The sequence below is a fragment of the Schistocerca nitens genome, chromosome 5 (genome assembly GCF_023898315.1).
Source record: "Schistocerca nitens isolate TAMUIC-IGC-003100 chromosome 5, iqSchNite1.1, whole genome shotgun sequence".
Lineage (NCBI taxonomy): Eukaryota > Metazoa > Arthropoda > Insecta > Orthoptera > Acrididae > Schistocerca > Schistocerca nitens.
The window spans coordinates 856,174,607-856,199,595 of NC_064618.1; the positions used below are offsets into that span (position 1 = coordinate 856,174,607).

The 24,989-nt window shown below is 38.1% G+C and overlaps 1 protein-coding gene across 2 annotated transcripts in view; it reads right to left on the bottom strand.

Annotated features, from left to right (window-relative positions):
* The window catches only part of LOC126259276 (protein O-mannosyl-transferase 2), a 196,944-nt gene that overhangs the window by 31,789 nt on the left and 140,166 nt on the right, over nucleotides 1-24,989 (bottom strand). For both annotated transcript variants that reach the window (XM_049955918.1, XM_049955917.1), the window contains exon 10: nucleotides 6,678-6,787. In XM_049955918.1, the coding sequence (XP_049811875.1) occupies nucleotides 6,678-6,787 (110 nt within the window). The remainder of the gene's footprint in view (nucleotides 1-6,677; nucleotides 6,788-24,989) is intronic.

Consider the following 24,989-nt stretch of genomic DNA (forward strand, 5'->3'; position numbering starts at 1 on the left):
TGAATGCTTTTTTCCAGGAATAAATGATGAATAACTGAAACCCTCAGCTGCTGACAGGTGTTGTTGATATACCTCGATGTGGACAGCTGAAAATGTGTGCCCCGACCGGGAGTCGAACCTGGGCTCTCCTGCTTACATGGCACACATTTTCAGCTGTCCACATCGATGTATATCAACAACACCTGTCGGCAGCTGAGGGTTTCAGTTAGTCATCATTTATTCCAGGAAAAAGCTGCACGGTCATTCACAGTATCTGTTCTTTCAAGAACGGTTACTGTCCTCATATATATAGCTTTTTTCCAGATTAACAAATTCTATCAATTTGTCCTGATTTTTCTTTAGTCTTGCTTCCATTATCAGTTGCAAAATCAGGATTGCCACTCTGGTGCCTTTACCTTTCCTAAAGCCAAATTGATCATCACATAACACATCCTCAATTTTCTATTCCATTCTTCTGTATATTATTCTTGTCAGCAATTTGGATGCATGAGCTGTTAAGTTGATTGTGCAACAATTCTCACACTTGTCAGCTCCTTCAGACTTCAAAATTGTGTGGATGATATTTCTCTGAAAGTCAGATGGTATATCACCAGACTCATACATTCTACACACCAGCATCAATAGTTGTTTTGTTAGCACTTCCCCCAATGATTTCAGACATTCTGACGGAACGTTATCTATCCTTTCTGCCTTATATAATCTAAAGTCTTCTGAAGCTCTTTTAAATTCTGATTCTAATACTTAGCCCCCTATCTCCTCTAAATCCACTCCTGTTTCTTCTTCTATCACATCAGAAAAATTTTCCCCTCATGGAGGCCTTCAATGTACTTTTTGAATCTATCTGCTCTCTCCTCTGCATTTAACAGTGAAATTCCCATTGCACTCTTAATGTTACCACCCTTGCCTTTAATTTCACCGAAGGTTATTTCAACTTTCCTTCTGACAATCATTTCTTATTTGATTTCTTCACATTTTTCATGCAGCCATTTTGTCTTAGCTTCCCTGCACTTCCTATTTATTTAATTTCTCAGCAACTTGTATTTCTGTATTCCTGAATTTCCCTAAACATTTTTGTACTTCTGTCTTTCATCGATCAGCTCAAGTATTTCTTCTGATACCCATGGTTTCTTTGCAGTTATCTTCTTTGTACCTATGTTTTCCTTTCCAACTTCTGCGATTGCCCTTTTTAGAGATGTCCATTCCTCTTCAACGGTACTGCCTTATCGCAGTATCTATAGCCGTAGAGAACTTCAAGTGTATCTCTTCTTTCCTTGGTTCTTTGGTATCCCATTTCTTTGCATACTGATTCTTCTTGACTAATCTCGTAAGGTTCAGCCTATTCTTCACCATTACTACATTGTGATCTGAGTCTATATCTGCTCCTGTGCACGCCTTACAATCCAGCATCTGATTTTGGAATCTCAGTGTGACCATGATGTAATCCAACTGAAATCTTCCCATACCTTCCGGCCTTTTCCTAGTATACCTCCTCCTCTTGTGACTCTTGAATGCTACGTGAAGCACAAAAAGAACAACTGTTTACTAAGTTCTTGTTGAGGGAGCACTAAGAGCATGGACAGGATAGAAAAGAACCATGAACTTTGAGCCTTTTGTCAATACAAGAACATTCTGAGCTCAAACATAATGAGATATTTAAAACAGAAGCACCTCCTCCATGGCAACCAGCATGGACTCATGCGATAGCCAATTCTTGCTTGTCTCACAAGACATCCAAGAAGTCACAGGACAAGGCAGTCAGATATATGCAATTTTTCTTGCTCTTTACTCAGTACTGCACAAACACTTATTAATGAAAGAATGGTCATATGGAGTATCAAAAATGTTTGTACGAGTGAGAATTACTTGGTAGGGAGGGTGGAGTGTGTTATCTTGGATGGAGTGTTATGGACAGATGTAAATGTAACTTCAGGTATGCCCCAGTTAAATGTATTGCAATCCTTACTGTTCATGTTGTATGTTAATGACTTGATAGAAAATAGAACCTCAAATAATGGATACAATGGAATAATAATGAGATGGGCCTCAGCACCCTGAGACTGTGACCGTTTTGTGTGTGTGTGTGTGTGTGTGTGTGTGTGTGTGTGTGTGTGTGGGCGCGCATGCATGTTCATGCGTGCGCATGTGCATTCGCACGCACTTTAACGCAGTATGTATGACTCTCTTTTCTACTTCTGAATAAGGGCTTACGATTCTTACTTCCATCTTTGATCATTGTCCCTGTGCCTTGTTCTCCTTGCGTCTTTGAGGCAGGCTATTTATGGTGGCGCGCTTGCGCAAGTCGAGGAGAGTGGGTCTGCGCATGGGCCGAGTCAGTATGTGAAGTGATGATGTTGTCATTGTGGGGAGTTGGCAACATCATATCACGTGGCACGGCCATATGTCGTAAGGACCAGTTGAGTTGGAGCAACGAAGAAGCATGGGCTGCTGCCAGAAAGTGTTAAAGTTGTATTGTCATGGCTGGCCAGTGGCGACCAGGATTTGCTAATACCTTGAGAGCTAGGTGGATGGATGGCGTGTGAATTTCACATGAAGAAGAAAAAATTAATTGCCAAGCTTTCATGGTGGGTTCCTCCTTCTATGTATAGTGAATATTATTGTGTACTTAAGACTGTTGACTGTTGTAGTTGCTTGTGCTAGTGGCCAGTAAAACATTCACTGCAGTGGTGGTGAGGCGAGTTATGTTCTGGAACGGCCTTGAAATTATGTTACTAAAGTGGCTAGAAATAGCGCCTCGCATTTGAAAGTTTGGATTTGGTGCTTAGTGGCGTGCTGAAGGTAGCTGGTTCACTTGAATGTCATTTCTTAATTTAGTTATAGATTTAGAATTTTCTGGTTTTACGAATTAGTGGTAGTTGTTGTTTCTTAATAATTTATTGTGTGTATTGAAGTGACATTAGTTTCCTATTGGAATTTCAAATACCTACCTGAAGGTTGATTGTCACGTTAGGTACTGCATGTTTGATTTACGTGGTGTCAGCCATCCAGCAAAGACAGATTACCTTAAGTCATTGGGTGTGGACTGGCACATCTCTTCACATAGTATCTAGACTTTTTTTTTTCTTTTGGAACAAAGGAAACTAAGCTCCTTAATTCTGTTCATTGGTTAACTTGTAATATGTTTATATTAAGGTATTGCTTTTCTCTCTCTCTCTCTCTCTCTCTCTCTCTCTCTCTCTCTCTCTATATATATATATATATATATATATATATATATATATATATATATAATAGAGGGAAACATTCCACGTAGGAAAAATATATCTAAAAACAAAGATGATGTGACTTACCAAATGAAAGTGCTGGCAGGTCGACAGACACACAAACGGACGCACGGGTGAACACGGGCACACACACAAAATATGTCTGCTTGTGTCTGTATATGTGTGGATGGATATGTGTGTGTGTGTGCAAGTGTATACCTGTCCTTCTTCCCCCTAAGGTAAGTCTTTCCGCTCCCGGGATTGGAATGACTCCTTACCCTCTCCCTTAAAACCCACATCCTTTCGTCTTTCCCTCTTTCCTGATGAGGCAACAGTTTGTTGCGAAAGCTTGAATTTTGTGTGTATGTTTGTGTTCGTTTGTGTATCTGTCGACCTGCCAGCACTTTCATTTGGTAAGTCACATCATCTTTGTTTTTAGATATATATATATTTGTGTAACTTGTATACACTAAAGTGTTCCGCCACTCATGTTTTCCTGTTTTCAGAAACGTGTATAGTGGTCAACACGAGCAAACCTCGCCCCGTGAGCTTGCAGTGTGACGGAAATCTCATTATTTGAACTCAGGGCCGTCCGGACACCGTTAAGGCACGATTTCTCAATTCCATTCAACGAGAGGCTTGTTTTAGGCAGAAGATTTCCTACTGCCCAAAGTTGAGTATAAGTTCACCCTTTCGATTGTGTGTTTGTGAAATCGTAATAGATTAATGTGTTCTCGCATCCATCACGTGTTCATCAAATTGACGTTTTTGCATAAAGTCTAGAATCTTGTGGACGTTAAGTGTAGTAGAATGCTGAGTGTAAACAGAACAATTAATAGTACCCTTCAGGTCAGATAGCATAAAATTAATTTTACATTTTCAGTAAGTGTAAAACTGAGTTAGAAAGGCGATAGCTGACATTGTAAACATTTTGTTATCTGTTGTTACCGGCACATAAAGGGGCTGTTGTCACAAGTGTGACGGTTAATATTGTAAATACTAATTGTGGATAGGGCCTTGATATGCAAATGTTGTTAATTGATTATTACTGTTGATGAATTCATGTGTATGTGTAATCAATAAAGAAGTGTTGCAACTACAAACTGGTTGTGTTACTGGTATACAAGGTTAGAGTGTGCAATCGCCACACCAGGCTTCATCTGAAAGCTTAAATATTTTAGCATCCTTCTCCCCTGTGCCTATCTGCAACTCAATACCTCCTCTGTGTGGTGAGCAGCAGTCTATTAATGTTAATAGAACCTAAGGCAGAGACTGACACAGAAATGCAGGAAGACCTGATCTGGTATACACCTGAAGACAGATGACAGCTGTCCGACAAAACTCAATTTTAATAGTTTCAAGAATCAGTATTAAATGAGGAATTTAGGAATATACTACAGATTCCTAATATAGCTCCCATCAGGGCTGAAAAGCCAAGATTAATCACAGTGTGCACAGAGGCATTTAAGCATCCTTCCTGTGTTTCGTATATGAAAGGAAAGAGTAGAAACTCTAATATGTGGTACAATGGGAAGTACTCTCTTCCATGCACCACAGAGAGGTAAGATGATGATGTAAAGTTCAGGTAAGAAGTGAGAATTTAAATTAATCCATTATTACTTGTGCTCTTTTACCTACACCTTTTGCTTTCCTGAACCAACGCTCCAAGTGTTTTTTGCAGTCTCTATAACTACGAGGGTTGGCTGAAAAGTAATGCCTCCACCTTCAACAATTTCCAGCATTGGGATGCGGCAGGTACTGGCTTGTTCCATAGCCTCTTCTTTACAGCTCCAGTTGGTGGGAAGTCTTAGTACTGAACGGTTGTGTTGTTACAGTGTAAAGCAAGAAACCCTTCGCAGACAGTCGGTCAACGCGATTTAAGCAACATGCAGTCATTGAATTCTTGACAGCAGAAGGTGTCACCCCAAAGGAGATTCATCAGAGAATGAAAGCAGTTTATGGTGATTGTGTTGATGTGGGTACTGTGTATTTTTGGGAGAGTAAGTTTAAAGATGTTGAGGCAGGAACATCTGACTTGCGTGACAAACAAAGAGTTGGACGTCCTGTGACAGCAGCCACCGAGTTTCACAAGCAAAATGTTGACAGATTGATTCAGGACAATCGTCATATCACTCAGAGAGCAATTGCAAGCACAACTGGCATTTCACAATAATGTGAGGTCACATTATTGCTTTGCTTGGCTATCGGAAGATCTGTGCACGAAGGGGACCCAGGATGCTGACTCTTGAAATGAAACCACACAGACTTGTAATTTGCCACAAACTCCTCTTGCATTACAAGAATGAAGGTGATGTCTTTCTCCATTCAATTGTGACAGGAGACGAAACGAGGGTACACCATTATGACCTGGAGACGAAACGTCAGTCTATGGAATATTGACACAAAGACTCACCCCAGAAAAAGAAATTCATGGTGTTATCAGTGTTGATTTCCTTGCTCATGGTACAACAATAATTTCAGAGCGTTACATCACAATGCTGCGAACTCTGAAACCACGGCTAACAAGGGTCCTAAAAGAAAAGGGAAATGTATTCCTGTAGCATGACAATGCCAAACCACACACTTAACATGCCACCACTGCAGAACTTCGGAGACTGAATCTCACCACCATACGGCATCCTCCATACAGTCCAGATCTAGCACCATCTGACTTCCATCTGTTCACAATGATGAAAGACGATCTGCGGGGACATCATTATGCTTCTGATGAAGACATTGGGAGAACTGTGAGACTGTGGTCACAGAAACAGAGTGTCAACTTCTTCTGTGACGGCATCAGAAAACTTGTTCATCGTTGGCAGAAATGTATCCAATTGGCTGGTGATTATGTGGAAAAGTGAATATTGGTAATTAAAGATCATATTCTAAGGATTATTTCTGTGTTTGATTTATTAAAATATTCCCATCCAAACCCAATTAACGAAGATGGAGGCATTACTTTTCATTCAACCCTCGTAATACATCTTTCCCTTACTGTCTCCTATTTTTATAATCATCTTTATCTTTCCAATGATGGGAAATGCTTAAAAGTTCCATAAATTTCAGATTCCATGTCTAGTTCTTTTCCACATATCTACATGGGCCAGCTATGGGTGTTCCTGCATGAGTTGTTGATAGGCATGATGAAATGTAATAACATTCAGAAAACATGAGTTGAGAATGTATTAAGAAGTGTTCCAGATGCAGATTCTCCATCATTTGGCTTAATATTTATTGGCCCAATAGTGCAGTCAAATATAGCTTCATACAAATAAAAATCGATTTGACCACTTGGTTTTGTTTACTGAGGCTGCTAGGAAAGAATTAGGAAATTCAAAAGATAAATTGCACTGTTCAAACTATAAAATTTCTCATTTTTTGTTGAGGATTATGATCTTTATGACCTCTGATGAATTGTAAAAATGAACAACTGATTGCATTATGTGACTCATTCACCTGCTGTTGGCGTGCACCTACACCTTCTGGATAAAGATGCCAATGTGAGTGAAGGTATCCACCACCTGTACGATGATTCTTCAGTGTAATGATAGCTCCGTATGCAACCTCTGCAAGAGAAAGTAATCTTATGGTGACATATATGTTAATTTTTAATAAATTCTAAAATGCAAGTGTTGTACAACTCTTGCTATTCAATTACATATTTATATTAATAAAAATAAGACATATCAAATAAAAATGTAACTCATCACCTACTTTCCAAACTTCACAGTTCTCTTGCAAGCCTCAGGTGACAAGCACTCTGTGGAGAAGGAGTATTGTAGAGACATGGCTTAGCCACAGCCTGGGGAATTTTTTCCAGAATGAACTTTCACTCCGCAGCAAAGTGTGGGCTGATTTGAAAACTTCCCGCCAGATTAAAACTCTGTGCCAGAACAGGGTTTGAATCTCGACCTCTGCCTTTCATGGGCAAGGTAGATACAGGAAAATGCAGAGCTGTGAGTGAGGGTCATGAGTTCTGCTTGGATAGCTCTGCTCTGCTAGTACAGCACTTGCCTGTGAAAGACAAAGGTCCCAGCTTCGAGTGTCTGTCAGTGCACAGTTTTAATCTGCCAGTAAGATTCAAATCACAGCACAATCCACTGCAGAGGGAAAATTCATTCTGGATCAAATACAAAAATTTGCAAGAAATAATGATGCATGTAATATAGTTTTGTTGACTGTGTTCCACAGCTTTGATAAATTGCAGAGATGAGATATTGTAATATGTCATGCTACTGTATAATTTATTTTTAACTGTACAACCTTTGCTGTCAGAGACCATTTTCCATTACCTATGGTACAACATTATGAATATAGTACAATTTTAATGCAAAAATGACATTTGTAAATTGTAGTAAAATACAAGCAATGAGAACTAAGTCTTTCACAGCGGCTGTTGTGTAAAACACTCTCGGACTTTTTGCCATTTCAACTCAGGGTTCAGCCTCAAGCTTTTGATGATCACCTCCATCGTCTTCATCAGAAACAACTGCCTGTCAAAACTGCTGCTGTGTCGCCTTATATAGTCCACAGCTGGCTTCTGATTGGTTGATAATTAAGTAACACCATTGTAGATGGTGTCAATGTCTGTGCTGGTGGCACCACCACTCTCCTAGCAGCATGACAATTGCAATAAATATCTCTGCCTCTTCTCTGCATAGAGAGATCGCTTTCATGCACCACTAAGGTTATAGCCGCTGTCATGGTTGAAGTCCCTGTCACACATTCTTATTTCTACAGCCTCTTTTATTTACAGATTCCTACTATGTGGGAGCCTGGGACAAAACTTTCGTTTCATCAAACAGTATTTTATGTTTGTATGTGAGGCTGTACTCAGCAACTGCAGATTTCCCCAGTTCTCAATTTTTAATATGCCGCTGATTGCTGATGTTCTGCGCAGCAGGCGGAAGTGGTGCGAATGGACTGACTGGTGTAATTACTACTGCAATCACAAGGAATGTTATAAATACCAGGGATCCTGAGGGTAAGACTGTCCTTAACAGAATGTAGCGTCTTCTTTATCTTCTTAGGACACCGGAAAATAACTCTTATACCTTGTCTTCCCAGGAGTCTGCCTATTTTGCTGGGTGTAGCAGAACAGAAAGGAAGGAATACAATCGGCAGCTCATCATGGTAAGTGCTCAACATTTTCATGTTTCATTTTCTAGGAGAAGGGTGGCTTCATGTCATGTGAACTATAGCTGTTCTTTCAGGACACCTACATAGATGATTAGTTTTGGAATCCAAGTAATACTCGTCAGAAAGAGTTTTTGCTCTGTGTACCAATGCATTTAAAACTGCTTTATTCTGGGCTGGATGATCAAACTCTGGGTGCTAAGATATAAAACAGTGCGCGTCAGTTTGCAGGAAAATGATATACTGAGTGTCCAAGTCACCCATCTGACTTCACTTGTACAAAACATGTAAAAATGGCAACCTTTCTTCTGTCTGTATTGGCAGTGAACTAGATATTTGGGTGCATACTGTCCACATCTTCAAGGAAGTGTTCAAGATCTCCCCATCATCTGTCTTAATTTTATTGTTATGGTGACAACATGTTTACGGAGCTGTATTATATTTCAGAAGAACTTTAGTATGGTAACTACCAGTTATCTGTGTGGACAGTAACAGAAAGGCCCAAACAAGTAATGGCAGCTAGATGAGTGGAAATGTACCATACTGGTAACAAAAGATGCAACTGCATGAGCCACTTCGCCAATGCTCACAAGTTACGAAACTGTTTGTTTTGTATCTTGCTGTTCCTATATTAATGTGATTTTAAATTTATTAATGAATGAATTATATTGTAGTTTTGCATTTCAGTAATGCTTTTGCTGGTTTAAGATTTAGTCATTACTGGTATTAAGTGAAAACTTTCAAATAAGAGTGCAGGATGTCCTCTGTAGAAAATTATAATATAGAGATGTGTGAATATAGAACACCTGGATGTACATGAAAGGTTTACACTAAAATCTGTGTTGGAATAACTCTTAGCTGCACTCGTTTTGGTACTGTAAATGTCCTGTTAGTATATCAAAGTTGTTATTAACACTGTGAAATGTGAGATAACTTATATCTTTGAAAATATGTGTCAGGGAACCCGTGTGGTGTTGCTTTTGAATTTCAGTGGAGCTGAAGCACCATGAACTTTGTCTTTCCATAAAGCTTATTGCTCATAAACTGTTCCTGCTCCAGAAGCTTATCATGTTATCTTTTCTGTGGAGGTTTTTTTTATGAGGATTTCGATAAGATACTAGATGAAAGTAATATTAATGTTCTAATAAATGTCACTCTGTACTCATTTCCTGAGTTTAATTTGAGTAGTTGAAGTTCCATGGCACACTATGAATCCCAATGTATTTCATTCTATTTCAGTGTTCTTATCAGACAGTGGTAAGTGGATTATTCTCTCCACCATGACATTAATTTTTTTTCATGTGTTGTGGATAGTGCTGGTAGAACAAAGTGAGAAACATAGCCTACTGGCATTTTCTGTGATCTTGCTTCAGCTGTGAAGATGAGAAAATTCTACCAAGGAAATTAAAATGGTGTGATGTTAAAGGCATTCTGCTTTGCATGGATGGTGTCAAATCTTAATACTAGAGAGCAGAAGGTCACATAAACAAATGATACCACACCACTAAGCCCAAATTCAGAATAAAGAAACATTAAATGTGTAATTGTCTGACTGGTTTCAGTCAGATACCATATTCTGAGAGAGGAGGACGGAGGGAGGGTGGTGTGTGTGTGTGTCTGTGTGTGTGTGTGTGTGTGTGTGTGTGTGTGTGTGTGTGTGTGTGTGTGTGTGTGTGTGTGTGTGTGAATTTGGGAAAGTTGATAAAAGCACTCATAAGTGAATGTTTTATACTAGAATTTTCCAGCCTCAAAAATATTTTTATAAAGAGGACGAGAAAGAAGGATCAGCCATTCAATTAGTTCTTTTTGCAGATGACACTAGTATTGTAATCAGTCCAAGCATACATACAGAAACAGTAGAAATGGTAAACAGTATTCTTAGCAGTATCAATGATTGGTTTTCTGCATATGGTCTTGACCTTAATTTTCAAAAGACACAACATACTCAGTTCTGCACATCTAGGGGTTCTTCACAATGATAAGTGTAACACTTGGTGTGGAAATAATAAATAGGATGGATACTTCAAAATTATTAGGTGTCCATATTGATGAGAATTTAAACCAGAAAAAGCCCATTTTGGAACTCCTAAAACAACTTAGTTCAGCCACATTTGCACACAGAATCATTGAAAATCATAGGGAGGCACAAATCAGTAAGTTGACATATTATGCTTATTTTCACTGAATAATGTCATACGGAACAATGTTCAGGGAAACTCATCTTTAAGAAAGAAAGTGTTCATTGTGCAAAAATGTGCTATAAGAATAATATGTGGTGTTCACCTAGGATCATCTTATGGACATCAGTTTAAGCAGTTGGGCACTCTGACTGCTGCTTCACAGTGCATTTATTCACTCATGAAGTTTGTTCTAAATAATCCACTACATTTCAAAATGAATAATGATGTACAAAATCACAACCCCAGAAGGAAAAATGGCATTCATTAATTCACATTAATGTTGCCTTTAGCACAAAAACGGATGCACAATGCCGCAATTAAAATTTTTTATACTTACGCAGTGATTAAAATGTCTGACAGACAGCAAAGTAAAATTTGAAAACAAAGTGAAAGAGTTTCTTCTTGACTACTCCTTCTATTCTGTAGAAGAATTTCTATTATAGTACTGTGTAAAAGATGGTGAGTAGGAATTAGTAATTGACATCTGTATATTTAAAAAAATTAAAATTGTTCAGCATGTAACCATATTTACAAATTAATTTGCAGTGTGAATGTAAAATCATTACAATCTATTCCATTTGCCTTTCTGCATGTTCTTTCCACCCACTTCATTTCCATTATGGTCATAGTTATGCCTTTCACTGCAGTCTGTAGGATAATCCATTTGTTTGTTTTCCTGTCTCTTCCAATAATACCCAACATCCATCTCTCCACCGCTCACTGAACAACCCTCAATTTTTTACTGGTTTTCGCATTTAAAGTCCATGTCTTATGTAATAAATCACTTTTCTATTGAGATATATTAGAGGTTTAGTTTTGAAAAAATCATTAAGTTTACAAAAAAACACAAAGGCCATTTTTACTCTTATGTCTGTTTATTTTTTCTGACCATCCAGTCACTGTGCTTAAGTGCCCTATATAGTAAAACTTATAATACACTGGTTCTATCATTTCATTCCTAATTTGTATTAGTTTATGTTCAGTGTGTTGGTTATATATTATTTTAGTTTCATTGCAAAAGATTTTCACATTTCCTTTCAAGTTTATTCAATTAAATACTCCATTTTCTGTTGAAATTTATCTGCACATGGGGCAATGAGTCCATTGTCATCAGCAAAACAAAGATAATTCAGATATATTTTATTCATATGTATTCCTCCTCCATATTCCCAGTTTAAGATTCTGAAAACTTCCTTTAGAACTGATAGGAATAGCTTTTGTGACATGGAGTCTTTTTGCCTCCTCTACACCAAATCTAAATGGTGCCATCGGCTGAGGATGACACAATAGTCAGTCATTCCCGATTGGCCCATCTGACACCAGAATGGTGGAGCTTTGCTTTGCTCTTTCAGTATTAAATTCCTCAGTACACTGATGAAGTGTAATGCAAACTGCAGCACTGGTGTACATGTTCTTCAGTATACTAACATATGTAAATAAGACCACATAAAAAGAAAAAACTGTTTCCATAATATTCCACTCTTCCCTATACCTGCAAGCATCTGATGCAATACTATGTCTTGAAAATACTTTACAGAAATCGGTTAGTGAAATTCATGTTCTGGAATATGGTGACAAAACAATTTAGAGTGGGACTCTCATGTGAAACATCCTGAAACAAATCTTTAAAAAGTTTGTTATGTTCTTTGTGCTGAACCAAAGTCTAGAATGGACTATGGTGAGTCTGAAATATTATGCATACTTTGATTTATTACTTCAGTAAGGACTAAAACAGCTATCAAGACTATTTGCAACTTAAAGAAACTTGAAACATGCAGAACACATTTCACACAGCTGAAAATAATAAGCTTTCAAATCATTTACATAGATGAATCTGTTCTCTTTACAAACGAGTACCTTTTAAGAGAAGTGGGGAACTACAATAACATAAACATATGCATAACCACACAAGAAATACCTATAAGATCCATATGTTTCAATGCAGAGCAGTGCTGCACCAAAAAGTGTTTCATACATAACAGTAAAAATTATTCAACACCTAATTGCTGAGTTAAAACAGCAAGGAAGAGTGCTTTTACCCATAAAAGAATAATTATTGAACTATAAAACACAGTATTTGTAAATTAAATTTGTAATAATGGACAATTTATACCATTTAATTTTATGTTGTTTGTCATTTGTATATGACTGTAATTTGCAAATTGAAATTATTCTTTATTCTGTCTCTCCCGCTGCCCCCCCCCCCCTCCCCCACTCTCAAATTTGACTTATCCTACGTCCAATATCCTGTTGAAGTACATCATTGATCAGAATGGACTATGTGATGATGATGATGATGATGATGATGACGATGAGTCCTAGTTTCTGAAGGGCTGTCAGTTCCAGTAACAGTACAAGATTAGATATTAAAAGACTAAAAAAATGAATTGAAGCAGAGCAGCTGGTGCTGAAACTGAAATTAGACAGCACAATGTTGAATTTAAACCTAAAAAAAATCAACATCTTGTCCTGTCTCTATTACAAAACTCGAAGTTCAGATATTTTAACAGTTAATAGAGCTTTTCGTAAGCGACTGTCTACAGCTGTTAGGATAATTAAAAGAAAAATATTTGCATCATCAGCTGTAAAATTGTATTTTATGCTGTTCCTGTTTTGATCAGTACAATCACCTTCACAGGAGAAACTGACTGCATTCCCTCTTCCAGTAGCCAAAACTACAGTGCATACCCTTTTTCACCTGGGAAGATGAGTGTAACAATCGAAATCAGTAGAGAATAAACATGCAATTTTACAACTAATGGCACAAATATGCTTTTCTCCAAATTTTAATAGTTGTCATTCATGTGAATGATATGCTAATTTTCAGTAACGATTCACAAGATGTCTTTAAAAAAGTTATTAATGTATAGACCTTGCACACTAATTGGCTTAAATTCTAGACAGATGAAAGAGAGAAGACTGTAATCTGGTATCTATGTTACTGAACAGTAATCAAATGCTCACTCATCATACAAATCCAAAAACAGAATGAGAGTAAGATGTTATGAAGAACATATGCTGTCATAAAGCAATAGGAAGTTTAACATGTGTTCAGTTAGGAACATTGCTCAATCTTGCTTACTGATCAGGAATTACGAATCACTTTTGTGATAATCCTACTCCTCTGGCAGGGAGCTGAAAGAACCTTTAAGTCGGCTTCAGATGACCTGATGTATCAGCTCAACAGCAGACCCAGCAGTCACGTGCGGCACCCACACGGCCTGATGTAGAGAATGATTTTGCCAGTCAGTGCTTTGCTTCTGTCGAGAAGACATGTGCACATGCCATGCATCTTAAATTGTTTTTATGGGTGTATCCAATGAAACATTTCTCCCCATGTTTTATCAAAAGAGAGTCAGGAATAAATGAAATCAGTTGTAGAATTTTGGAACACATATTATGTTCGAGTATAATGACTTTTCTGGAGACTAGAAATCTACTCTGTAGGAATCAGCATGCGTTTCGAAAAAGACGATCATGTGAAACCCAGCTCGTGCTATTCGTCCACGAGACTCAGAGGGCCATAGACACGGGTTCCCAGGTAGATGCCGTGTTTCTTGACTTCTGCAAGGCGTTTGATAAAGTTCCATACAGTCATTTAATGAACAAAGCAAGAGCATATGGACTATCAGACCAGTTGCGTGATTGGATTGAAGACTTCCTACATAACAGAATGCAGCATGTCATTCTCAATGGAGAGAGGTCTTCCGAAGTAAGAGTGATTTCAGGTGTGCCGCAGGGGAGTGTCGTAGGACCATTGCTATTCACAATATACCATATATAAATGACCTTGTGGATAACATCGGAAGTTCACTGAGGCTTTTTGTGGACGATGCTGTACTATATCGGGAGGTTGTAACAATGGAAAATTGTACTGAAATGCAGGAGAATCTGCAACGAATTGACGCATGGTGCAGGGAATGGCCATTGAATCTCAAAGTAGACAAGTGTAATGTGCTGTGAATACATAGAGAGAAAGATCCTTCATCATTTAGCTACAATATAGCATGTAAGTAACTGGAAGCAGTTAATTCCATAAATTATCTGGCAGTAGGCATTAGGAATGATTTAAAATGGAATGACCATATAAAATTAATCGTTGGTAAAGCAGGTGCCAGACTGAGATTCATTGGAAGAATCCTAAGGAAATGCAGTCCAAAAACAAAGGAAGCAGGTTACAGTACACTTGTTCACCCACTGCTCGAATACTGCTCACTGGTGTGTGATCCTTACCAGATAGGGTTGATAGAAGAGATAGAGAAGATCCAACGGAGAGCAGCGCGCTTCATTACTGGATCATTTAGTAATCGCGAAAGCATTACGGAGATGATAGATAAACTCCAGTGGAAGACTCTGCAAGAGAGACGCTCAGTAGCTCGGTATGGGCTTTTGTTGAAGTTTCGAGAACAAATCTTCACCCAGGAGTCAAGCAGTATATTGCTCCCTCCTACATATATCTCGCAAAGAGACCATGAGGATAAAATCAGAGAGATTAGAGCCCACACAGAGGCATACAGACAATTTTTCTTTCTACGAACAATATGAGACTGGAATAGAAGGGAGAACCGATAGAGGTACTCAAGGTACCCTCCACCACACTCCGCCAGGTGGCTTGCGGAGTATGGATGTAGATATAGATGTAAAAATTAGATTACACCAGGCATAAAATTTTCAGGTGCCAGAAAAAAGACAGCTGCACAATGAGCTCAAAGTAAATAGAAACCCTAATTTTATAACTGATGTTCAGCGCTATAAGGCTATATTCAAAAAAGTGATACTGGCAGCAAAAAAACTGGCAAACAGTATGTTCATAAACAAACAAAGAAATAAAGCAAAGGCAGTCTGGTGAAATCAGAGTTGGGAGTCAATGTTAAAAGCCAAGAAATTTCCCCAGTTAGGTTTCAGGGTGATATTATTGTAAATCATGTTCAAATGTCAAACTGCTTCAACGATTTCTTTGTCAGTATAGCAAAATATGATGTAGACATGATAGCCCATCAGGACAATATGATTTTCAGGCATAGAGATGACATACAAAACATTTGTATTAAAAAATTCAGAAAAATCACTCAGAAAGATGTGGAAGACATAATATTATCATTAAAAAACAAAAATTCAGCTGGATGAGGTGGAATACCTTCCATGGTAATCAAGGCAGTATGCCATATTATTTCATACCCGCTGAATGTTATTGTAAACCAGTCCTTTGAACATGGGTCTTTCCCAGATGTCCTAAAATATGCAGAGATTAATCCATTATTTAAAAAGGGATCACCAGAAGGTATGGGAAACTAATGGCCTATCTCTCTCCTTCCTGTTTAAAATATTGAAAATATTTGAAAAACTTGTGGCAAAACAACTAGAAAATTTCCTTGCAGTAAATGACATTATTTGTAAAAATTGGTTTGGTTTTCAAAGAGGAAAAAGCACCACTTATAGAAAAAATAAGCACATCACTAGACCAGGGTACAAAAGTCTCAGGAATATTCTGTGATCTAACGAAAGGCTTTGACTCCGTGAACAACTCATTAGTACTTCACAAACTGAAGAGCTATGGGATCAAAGATACTGTACTACAGTGGTTCAACTCTTATCTGACAGAAAGGAAAAAAAGTGTTATTTTAACATCAAATTCAGTTAACTACCACTCCAAATGGAAAACAATTTCCCAAGGAGTTCCACAGGGTTCAATACTGGGTCCTCATCTGTTCTTGTTGTATATAAATGATTTAGCATTAAATACTGATGCTCATTCAGTCTCGTTTGCAGATGACACCTCAGTCCTGATAGAAAATGATAAAATAGAAAAAATTCCAGATAGTATAGAAAATGTTCTGGGGAAACTGGGATCCTGGTTCCATAAAAATGGACTAAAGCTCAACATCACTAAGTCACAGATAATGCAATTTGTCTCTAAATCGTCAGCAATATGTCCTGTACAAGCAGCCCATAATAATCGACTGATAACAGAAATGAGCCATTCTTAGGCCTAATCCTTGATAAAAGTTTAACTGGAAGACACATATAGACTTCCTGGCACATAAATTAAATTCCCTAGCTTTTGCGATGTTTATTTTATCTGGTGCCACTCATATGGACACAAGAAAGACAGTCTACCAGTTATTTTGAATGTTATTCGGTATGGGATAATTTTCTGGGGAAACTCTAGAAGCAGTACAAGGCTACTAATTCTTCAGAAGGAAATAATTAAAAACATGTATGCTGCCCACAAAAATGAGTCATGTTGCCCATTGTTCAAGAAATTAAAAATACTAATGATTACTTCATTGCACATTTTTGAAATTTCGATTTTTGTATTTAATAATCAACATAATCTTAAAAAGTTCCGTTTTAAGCATAGCTATGTTACTCGTCACAAGGAAAACTTCAAATTTCCCTCACATTACTTAAAGCCTTATGCTCAGACACCACTGTACATGGGGCTAAAAATATATAACAAATTGAAAGAAAGAAACATATTAACAATGGACTTTGGTTTGCTGAAAAGTTTACCCCAAAATATTTTAACAGAAAAATGTTACTACACCATTGGAGAATTCATGGAAGATAGTCTGACACTTTGAAACAATAAAAATCTATAGCTAATACTGCAGTGCTGTCTGTGTACAACAATAGAAATTGGTAAACTGTTAACTGATAGTAAATATTGTAGTGTTGTATTTATTGGCATTATTCTTAAAATAGTGTAAAAAGAAGTTCTGTAAATCATTATAGATTATATATTTGCTAAACTTGATGTGTCTCCTGTACAACAGATCATATGATCTGTACAATGTATGTAACAGGACTAATAAATCACATATTACATTTTACAGTTCTAACAAAAGAAAGTTGGCATTGCTCTGGTGGGATTGCTTGAAACACATCACATGAGAAATATAATGATGTGGGCCAAAAACTGGTTACTTACAGGAAAACAGTTTAGTCATACGACATTACTGAAAAAACTGGATAGAGTCAAGTTTTGCATTATATGACAATAGATTACGACAGTTGTATTACACTGATTTTTAAACAGAACAGTGTCATTTTTGGCTACTGGAAGAGATGATGCAGATGTTAAATACAGTACTGCAATCCCTTTATCATTACTTTCAGAAATAATCCCTGAAGCATGCAAATCAATATGTGCAGTTCAGAGGAACTACACAAAGGGAAAGAAATCACTTTCTGTGAATGTAAATTGCTTACACAGAATTTATTTCACATGCAAAGACACTTTATTGTGTACCAGTATTCTTAAATACATTGAATTCATCTACAGTATAAGCACTATTTTCAGATTCTTGTTCTTCTGCTTCACATTGTGCAGCAGACCTGTGTATATTTGAAACAATGTTGAACTGCTGAATTGCATATACTTCTGGACTTGCCTGATGACGAAGATGAAGATGATGATGATGATGATGATGACGGTGAAGGCAACAGTGAGTTCACAGGATGGTATACTTAAATTCACTACTGATGATTGTACAGTGAGCTTTCCTAATTTTCCATAAAAATTACATCAGATATTAATTTTTCTGAAATGCATCTGTGAACATCACTCAGTTCTTGTAGTTGTATGCCAACAGCCCACCCATATATCTCAACTTCTCCCTCACCCCCCCCCCCCCCCCCCAAAAAAAAAAAAAAGCTGAAAGTGACTTTTCCATCTCAGTAACCTTCGCCGTTTGCTTATGGAATCAGTAGCACATCTTTTCCTGCATGTATCATGGCATATTTCCTTCATCTGTGTTTCACATATCTGCAACTGTTTTCAGTTTCTCTGCAATGATATGTAGTGTATGGTTTCTGGCATCCCTGTTGCAGTACTGCTTGTCAGAAGTATCCCACAAACATCCAAAATCCACAACAGCTTGTCACTTAAGAGAAACAGTGACCATTGTGATGCAAGTACGCATGACCTTCTCGCAGTGAAGTCCAAAGCACAAGTGGTGAGCGTGCGCCAACATTAAAGATGGTCTGATGCGGTCATGTGGTTGAGTGGTCATGTGGCGTGGCCATCTGACAAGGACCTGACAAGAGACCTGTCAGCCGACACAGCTACACATGTCCCAACAACACGTCTAACCTGGCCAAGTCCACCCGACCGCCTGACCAAATCAGACTGCCTGTAGGTCACTTTAGGTAACTAAAATGTACAGAGAATATGAAGCTATTTACTTCTAAACCAAACGACTGCCACATCATAGTCTGTGTGGTGGAGCATGATGTGAGTTTGGTTCACAAAGATAATTTTTTTTTTTTTTTACCGGCAGAGGAATCTGCCCCCTCTTTCCTCCGTTCCATCACACAGTATGCTCATGCTAAGTGGTATAAATGATAATAAGCACAGTCTCAAATGGCAAACCAAAAACAATTTTTTTGAATAACAGAATATTGCAGGCAAACAGTACTGAAGTTTATGCCATTGGCACTTAAAAAACACAGCTACATAGAAGAGTAACTTGACAAGTTTTGAAAAGCAAGCAGAAGACAGGATTGCAAGTACCTATACAATGGTATATTTTCTCTGCCTTCAGGAATGAAACATTAGCTTGGACATAAAATGTTCAGTATGTCCCACTATTCATTCTAAACAGAAATAAAATATATATCACTTTGGCATGAGCTGCTTTGATAGCTACCAAATACTGTGAGAGACTGGCCAATTGATCTGTCTGTCCCCTAGTTCTTCCATCTCACCCCAGTTCCCTGATCTACCCTCTTTGCAAAAAGAATGTTTGCCTGCTCTGGAGATGATGATATTCTTTTAGCTCATGAAAGTGATACAAAATTTAGGTAACATGGAAATTTCTACACTTTTCATTATGAGAAAACATCTGGTGCGACTTTACTTCACAGCCACAAAAGTGTGTAAGATTATTCTCACTACTAATCACATGTCTTTTTTTCTTCTTCAGTTTTTGTATTTTATACATCATTTCTATTTCTCAAGATTGTTCATCATGTAACTTTAAGTTTGTTTTGTAGATGAATGCTCTTCTTAATCACACATTCAGTTGCTTTCTGAATTATAATAACTATATTTGATTTTTTTTTTTTTTCTCCTTTCAGCTGCTGGAAAATTCTGCAATTAGGTGCGGCACATGCAGGGCTGCCCCCTGCAGATTTCAGTCACCACAATTATGAGCACGTTACAGGAGCCAGGCATGGTCCCTGCAAATAGAAGAGGCAAAGTGCTGTGTACAATCAAGCTGCCGGAAGCTGCCACTGTATCTGGGGGAACCAGCCTCGCCAGTACGGGGCGTGCAACTTGCAGCACGCAGTGCTACAGTTGCAGGTACTAATTTATGTCTGTGCACCATGTGCCCAAATGATGCCACACATATATCCTTCTGCAGGCACGTACTTAGGTAAGTGCTCTGCCCAGGGAGGGTCGGCTACATCCCAAGCTCGGAGCAACCAACAGCTGATTCAGGTTTCTGTTATGGACCCCTCTTCTGCTCCCACTGCCCACCAAGATGCCACCCTCATTCTGAACCATGTCCTGCCAATCTGAGGGCACAGCTTTGCAGTTTTTGCTGTGACTGTCCACAAGCCCACTGCCTCATGGGGCCATGTTGTTAAGGTACCTTGTTCCTCACCAGTTACTGCCTATGAGAACCCAGCCTCATAGGATTGTCAGTAGAATGACAAACCAGTCCAAGTTGCAAATATTTTTTCTTTCTTTTTTTACTTGTTATTCATTCAATGACTAGTTTTGGGCTGAGACCCATTTTCAAATCACCATAGGTTGAGACCCGTTTTCAGATCATCATAACGAAGTCAAGAAATTGAATTTCTGAAGATGTCAAAAAATGTGAAATGAACATTAACAGTGCATACAGATACAGTTATCTGTATGCACTGTAAATGTTCATTACACATTTTTTGACATCTTTGGAAAAGCCATTTTTTGACTTTGTTATGATGATTTGAAAATGGATCTCGGCCTGAAACTAGTCATCAAATGAATGAAAAAAATAAATAAATAAGAAAAAAAATTTGTAACTTGGACTGGTTTTTCATTCTACTGATTAACAAAAGTTGCTGACCCAAGCTAATCAAGCGTGCTGGAAGTTTATCATAGGCTTGTGTCATTATTGATCTTCCCTGCTCCTCAATATGTTGCTGTTCTCAAGTTGTGTAGACATTATTCTCAGAAGATGTATCTAGTTTGTTTCTTGTAATAAACAGTTGTTATTTCAATCAGTGTGTTTTGATACATCCAGCCACATCACTGTGTAAAAGATATTACATTAGGTACAAAGGGAAAATCACTACAGCTGGCCTTAGACATCTGGTAATTAATGGCAGCTTCTCTACAAATAAATCCTTTGTGTCTACGTGATATATATTCTGCAGTCACTGAAAAGCACTGCAGACACTACTGGCAACCCAAGTCAGTTGAAGAAGACGGGCAACCACTGGTCAATGGAACAAGTGTATGTTTGCATGAGTGGTCACAAAAGACAAGTTATGTGGTAGTCTTGCTAGAATTCAAGTATGAGTAAGATAAAGCTAACCAGTAAAAAAGACTGGTAACAACACAAAGAAGGTGTTTCGTTTGATTTGGAAGTGAATGGTGGTGAGATGGTAGAACAGGGGAACAGGACAAATGATTCAGGCAGTACTCACTATATTCACAAGTTATCAGAGCAGCTCATCCTAAAATTTTAGATTTTATTTCTGTACAAAATGAATGGACATAATAAACAACAGTCAATCTTCACTGCAACTGGCATTCAAATACTGATGTGAAGACAAAAGTACTGTTACACCTAACAGCAGAAAAGGGGGAGTACGATTACAGTTGGTAATGTTTGCACAGACAGAAACTGCAGTTTTCAAATTTTCAAAACGTAACACCTACAAATACCCCTACAGTCGGTAATGTTTGCACAGACAGAAACTGCAATTTTCAAATTTCCAAAACAGAAAAGACTAATTAAAAATGTGAGTAGCACCTCTATATACAGGGTGGTCCATTGATAGTGACCGGGCCAAATACCTCATGAAATTAGCATCAAATGAAAAAACAAGAAGGACAAATCTGTTCGAGCATGATGAGGGAAAACAGATGGTGCTATGGATGGCCCACTAGATGGCACTGTCATAGGTCAGACTGACAGAAACGGCATTTTTTTTAAGTAGGTAGTCCCAATTTTTATTACATATTCATACAGTACATAAATAAATATGAATGTTTGATTTGGAACACTTGTTTCGCTTTCTGATGGATAGCGCTGTAATATTCCAACACTTATAATATGTCTCACCCATTTAGATGAACACTTGGGTACAATGTGGTTTTCTAAATTAAAACACAAAAAGTAGTTATGTTTGGACTTTATTTCTGTTGTTCCAATTTGATACATTTACTTTAGTGACCTTATCATAAATTATGGGAATGCATGTTGTTATTGCCTGAGCAACCATAATAACCTCATTAATGTAATAAATGTGCTCAAAATGATGCCCTTCAACTTCAATGCATTTGGCAATATGTGCAATGAAATTCCTCTCAACAGCAAGTAAATCACCTTCAATAATTGTCGCACTTGCACTGACAATGGGCTGACGCATGTTTTCAGGCATTGTCGGTGGATCACAATAACAAATATCTTTCAATTTTCCCCAAAGAAAGAAGTCTGCACATACAAGGTCTGGTGAATATGCAGGCCATAGTATGGGGCTTCTACAACCAATCCACCTGTCATTAAATGTCCTATTTAATACCGCTTCAATTGCACATGTGCTATGCGCTGGACATCCATCATGTTCAAAGTACATCGCCATTCTGTCATTAAGTGATACATCTTGTAGTAGAATTGGTAAAACATTAATTAAGAAATTGGCATACATTGCACCATTTAGATTGCCATCGATAAAATAAGTGCCAGTTAGATGTCCTCCCATAACTCCACATCATACATTGTGTACTGTGTATTGAACTGGGGACCTAAAAACTATGCAGAAGCTTTGTCCCACCATAGCCCTCAGTGGTTCACAACCCCACAATAGGCCACAGCAGTCCACCCACCTCATCCACCGGTGACCCACACCAAACCCAGGGTTATTGTGTGTTTCGGCCCCCAGTGGACCCCCCCCCCCCCCCCCCCCCACACACACACACATACACAAGAATGTCTCACACCAGACGAGTGTAACCCCAAATGTTTGTGTGGTAGAGTAATTATGGTGTACGCATTCATGGAGACAGTGTTTGTGCAGCAATTGCCAACATAGTGTAACTGAGGCAGAATAAGGGGAACCAGCACGCATTCACCAAGGCAGATGGAAAACCACCTTAAAAACCATCCACAGGCTGGTTGGCACACCGGACCTTGTCACTAATACGCTGGACAGATTCATGCCAGGGACCGGCACGCCTTCCTGCTCAGGAAGCAGCATGTTAGACTGCATGGCTAGCCAGGCGGGCTACACCATACATTATCACGCCAGGGTCGCTGATGTTCCACAGCCATTGTGGATTTCCATTGCCCAATAGTGCATATCATGCCAGTTAACATTACCTCTGTTTGTGAATGATGCTTCGAAATTAAGTAGAACTCATGAAAAAGCATGCTATTGTATCTTAATTTGTTTTGTGGCCAGTGGCAAAAATTTAAACAACATTCGAAATCATCGCCATGCAATTCCTGGTGCATAGAAATATGGTAAGGGTGAAATGTATGATGATCCAGAATTCTCAAAACTGATATTTTTGAAATTCCTGATTCCAACTCAATTTGTCTGCTACTGATGTGCGGATTAGCCTCAACTGCAGCTAAAACACTTATTTGGGCACCTTCATTTTTTGCAGTTTTTGGTTGCACCTTCTTCCTTCGCTGACCGCTTCTGGTTTCTTTAAATACATTCACTATCCGATGAAAGGTCCGGACACTTGGATGCTGTCTGTCAGGATGACGATCAACATACATAGTATAGGCTTGTTGGGCATTTTGATCACAATAGCCATACCTTTTCTGCGACTGTTAAATGTTCCATTTTAACAAGATTATGTCTTCCACATAATTATTATGACTGGACAAGTGTATTATCATAGCTAATTTAAGTAATGAAATGCACACAATGCTATTGGGTGCATTGCTACATTTTTGTGGATATTACAGTGCCTTCCATCACAAAGCGAAACAAATGTTCCAAATCAAACATTCCCATTTATTTATGTACTATATGAATATGTAATAAAAATGGGGAAACCTATTTAAAAAATGCAGTTTCTATGAATCTGACCTATGGCAGCACAATCTAGTAGGCCATCCATAGTGCCATCTGTTTTCCCCCGTCATGCTTGAACAGATTTCTGCTTCTTATATTTTTGTTTGATGCTAATTTCGTGAGAAATTGGGCCTGGTCACTATCAATGGACCACCCTGTATAAAGAGGAGCATCCATTTGTTTGTAATTCATACAAATCGAACTTCTAGATTCAGATGAAACAATGAAGAAAATGAATGAAAAATTAAATGCCTGACAAATGAAATATATCATGGTAAAATGACTGTAATTCCTATCATGAGAATAAATTACAGTGGCAATACCCATTTTGGTGATAGTGCCATAAGACGCCTCTAAATCACAAGATGAGTGAAAACTTGAGAATTTGACAGAAATATGGTTGCAAGCTCTTATTTACTGATTATTTGCCATTGTTACATATGCAACACAACAATTTTGGCTGCAAAGAAACTATTATTAAATGTCAAAGAGACCACCATCATCACAGGTGAAGACACATTCATTCCTCAAATTCTATTGGCACCCAATGGTTTAAAGTGACTGGAGTTTACCATTTGGTTTGCATTCACTATGAATATCAACAAGCCACAGGGCCAATCACTTTGTGTGGCAAATATTAAACATGGTGGGCAACGCTGGGCACTGCAACTACTACAACAATAAAGGAACTCCAAGAGGCTGGAGCTGCCAGTAGTAACTGTCATGTGTGCGTGAAGTGTGCTTGTGTGTGTGTGTGTGTGTGTGTGTGTGTTTTTTTTTTTTTTTCTTTGCTGAAGAAGGCATTCTCGGAAATCTATAATGTGTAAAACTCTTTTCATTGCACCTGTCAACAGGTCATCTTTACAGTGAGTAGCAACCTATCCTTTTCCTAAAATTATTGATATTCCAACCAGGAGTTTCCATTGTTTCATTTTTTAATTGGAATTTTATATGCACGTTTGGTAGAGAGAGTGTGATGTTCAGTTTAACAACATACTGGGTGTTTCAAAATGAATGTCAGGGTTTTAAGGCTTTGTAGCATTTATTACATTCAATTTACAATTATAAATAATACATCAAATGAAACAGCAACTCAAACTGTTTTGTTTGTATACCTGTGTGCATGCATTTTTTACATTGTCTTCTGTTAGAAAGTACTAGTATCAATAATGGCGACTATCGAATGGAAAGCTTTTTGTGT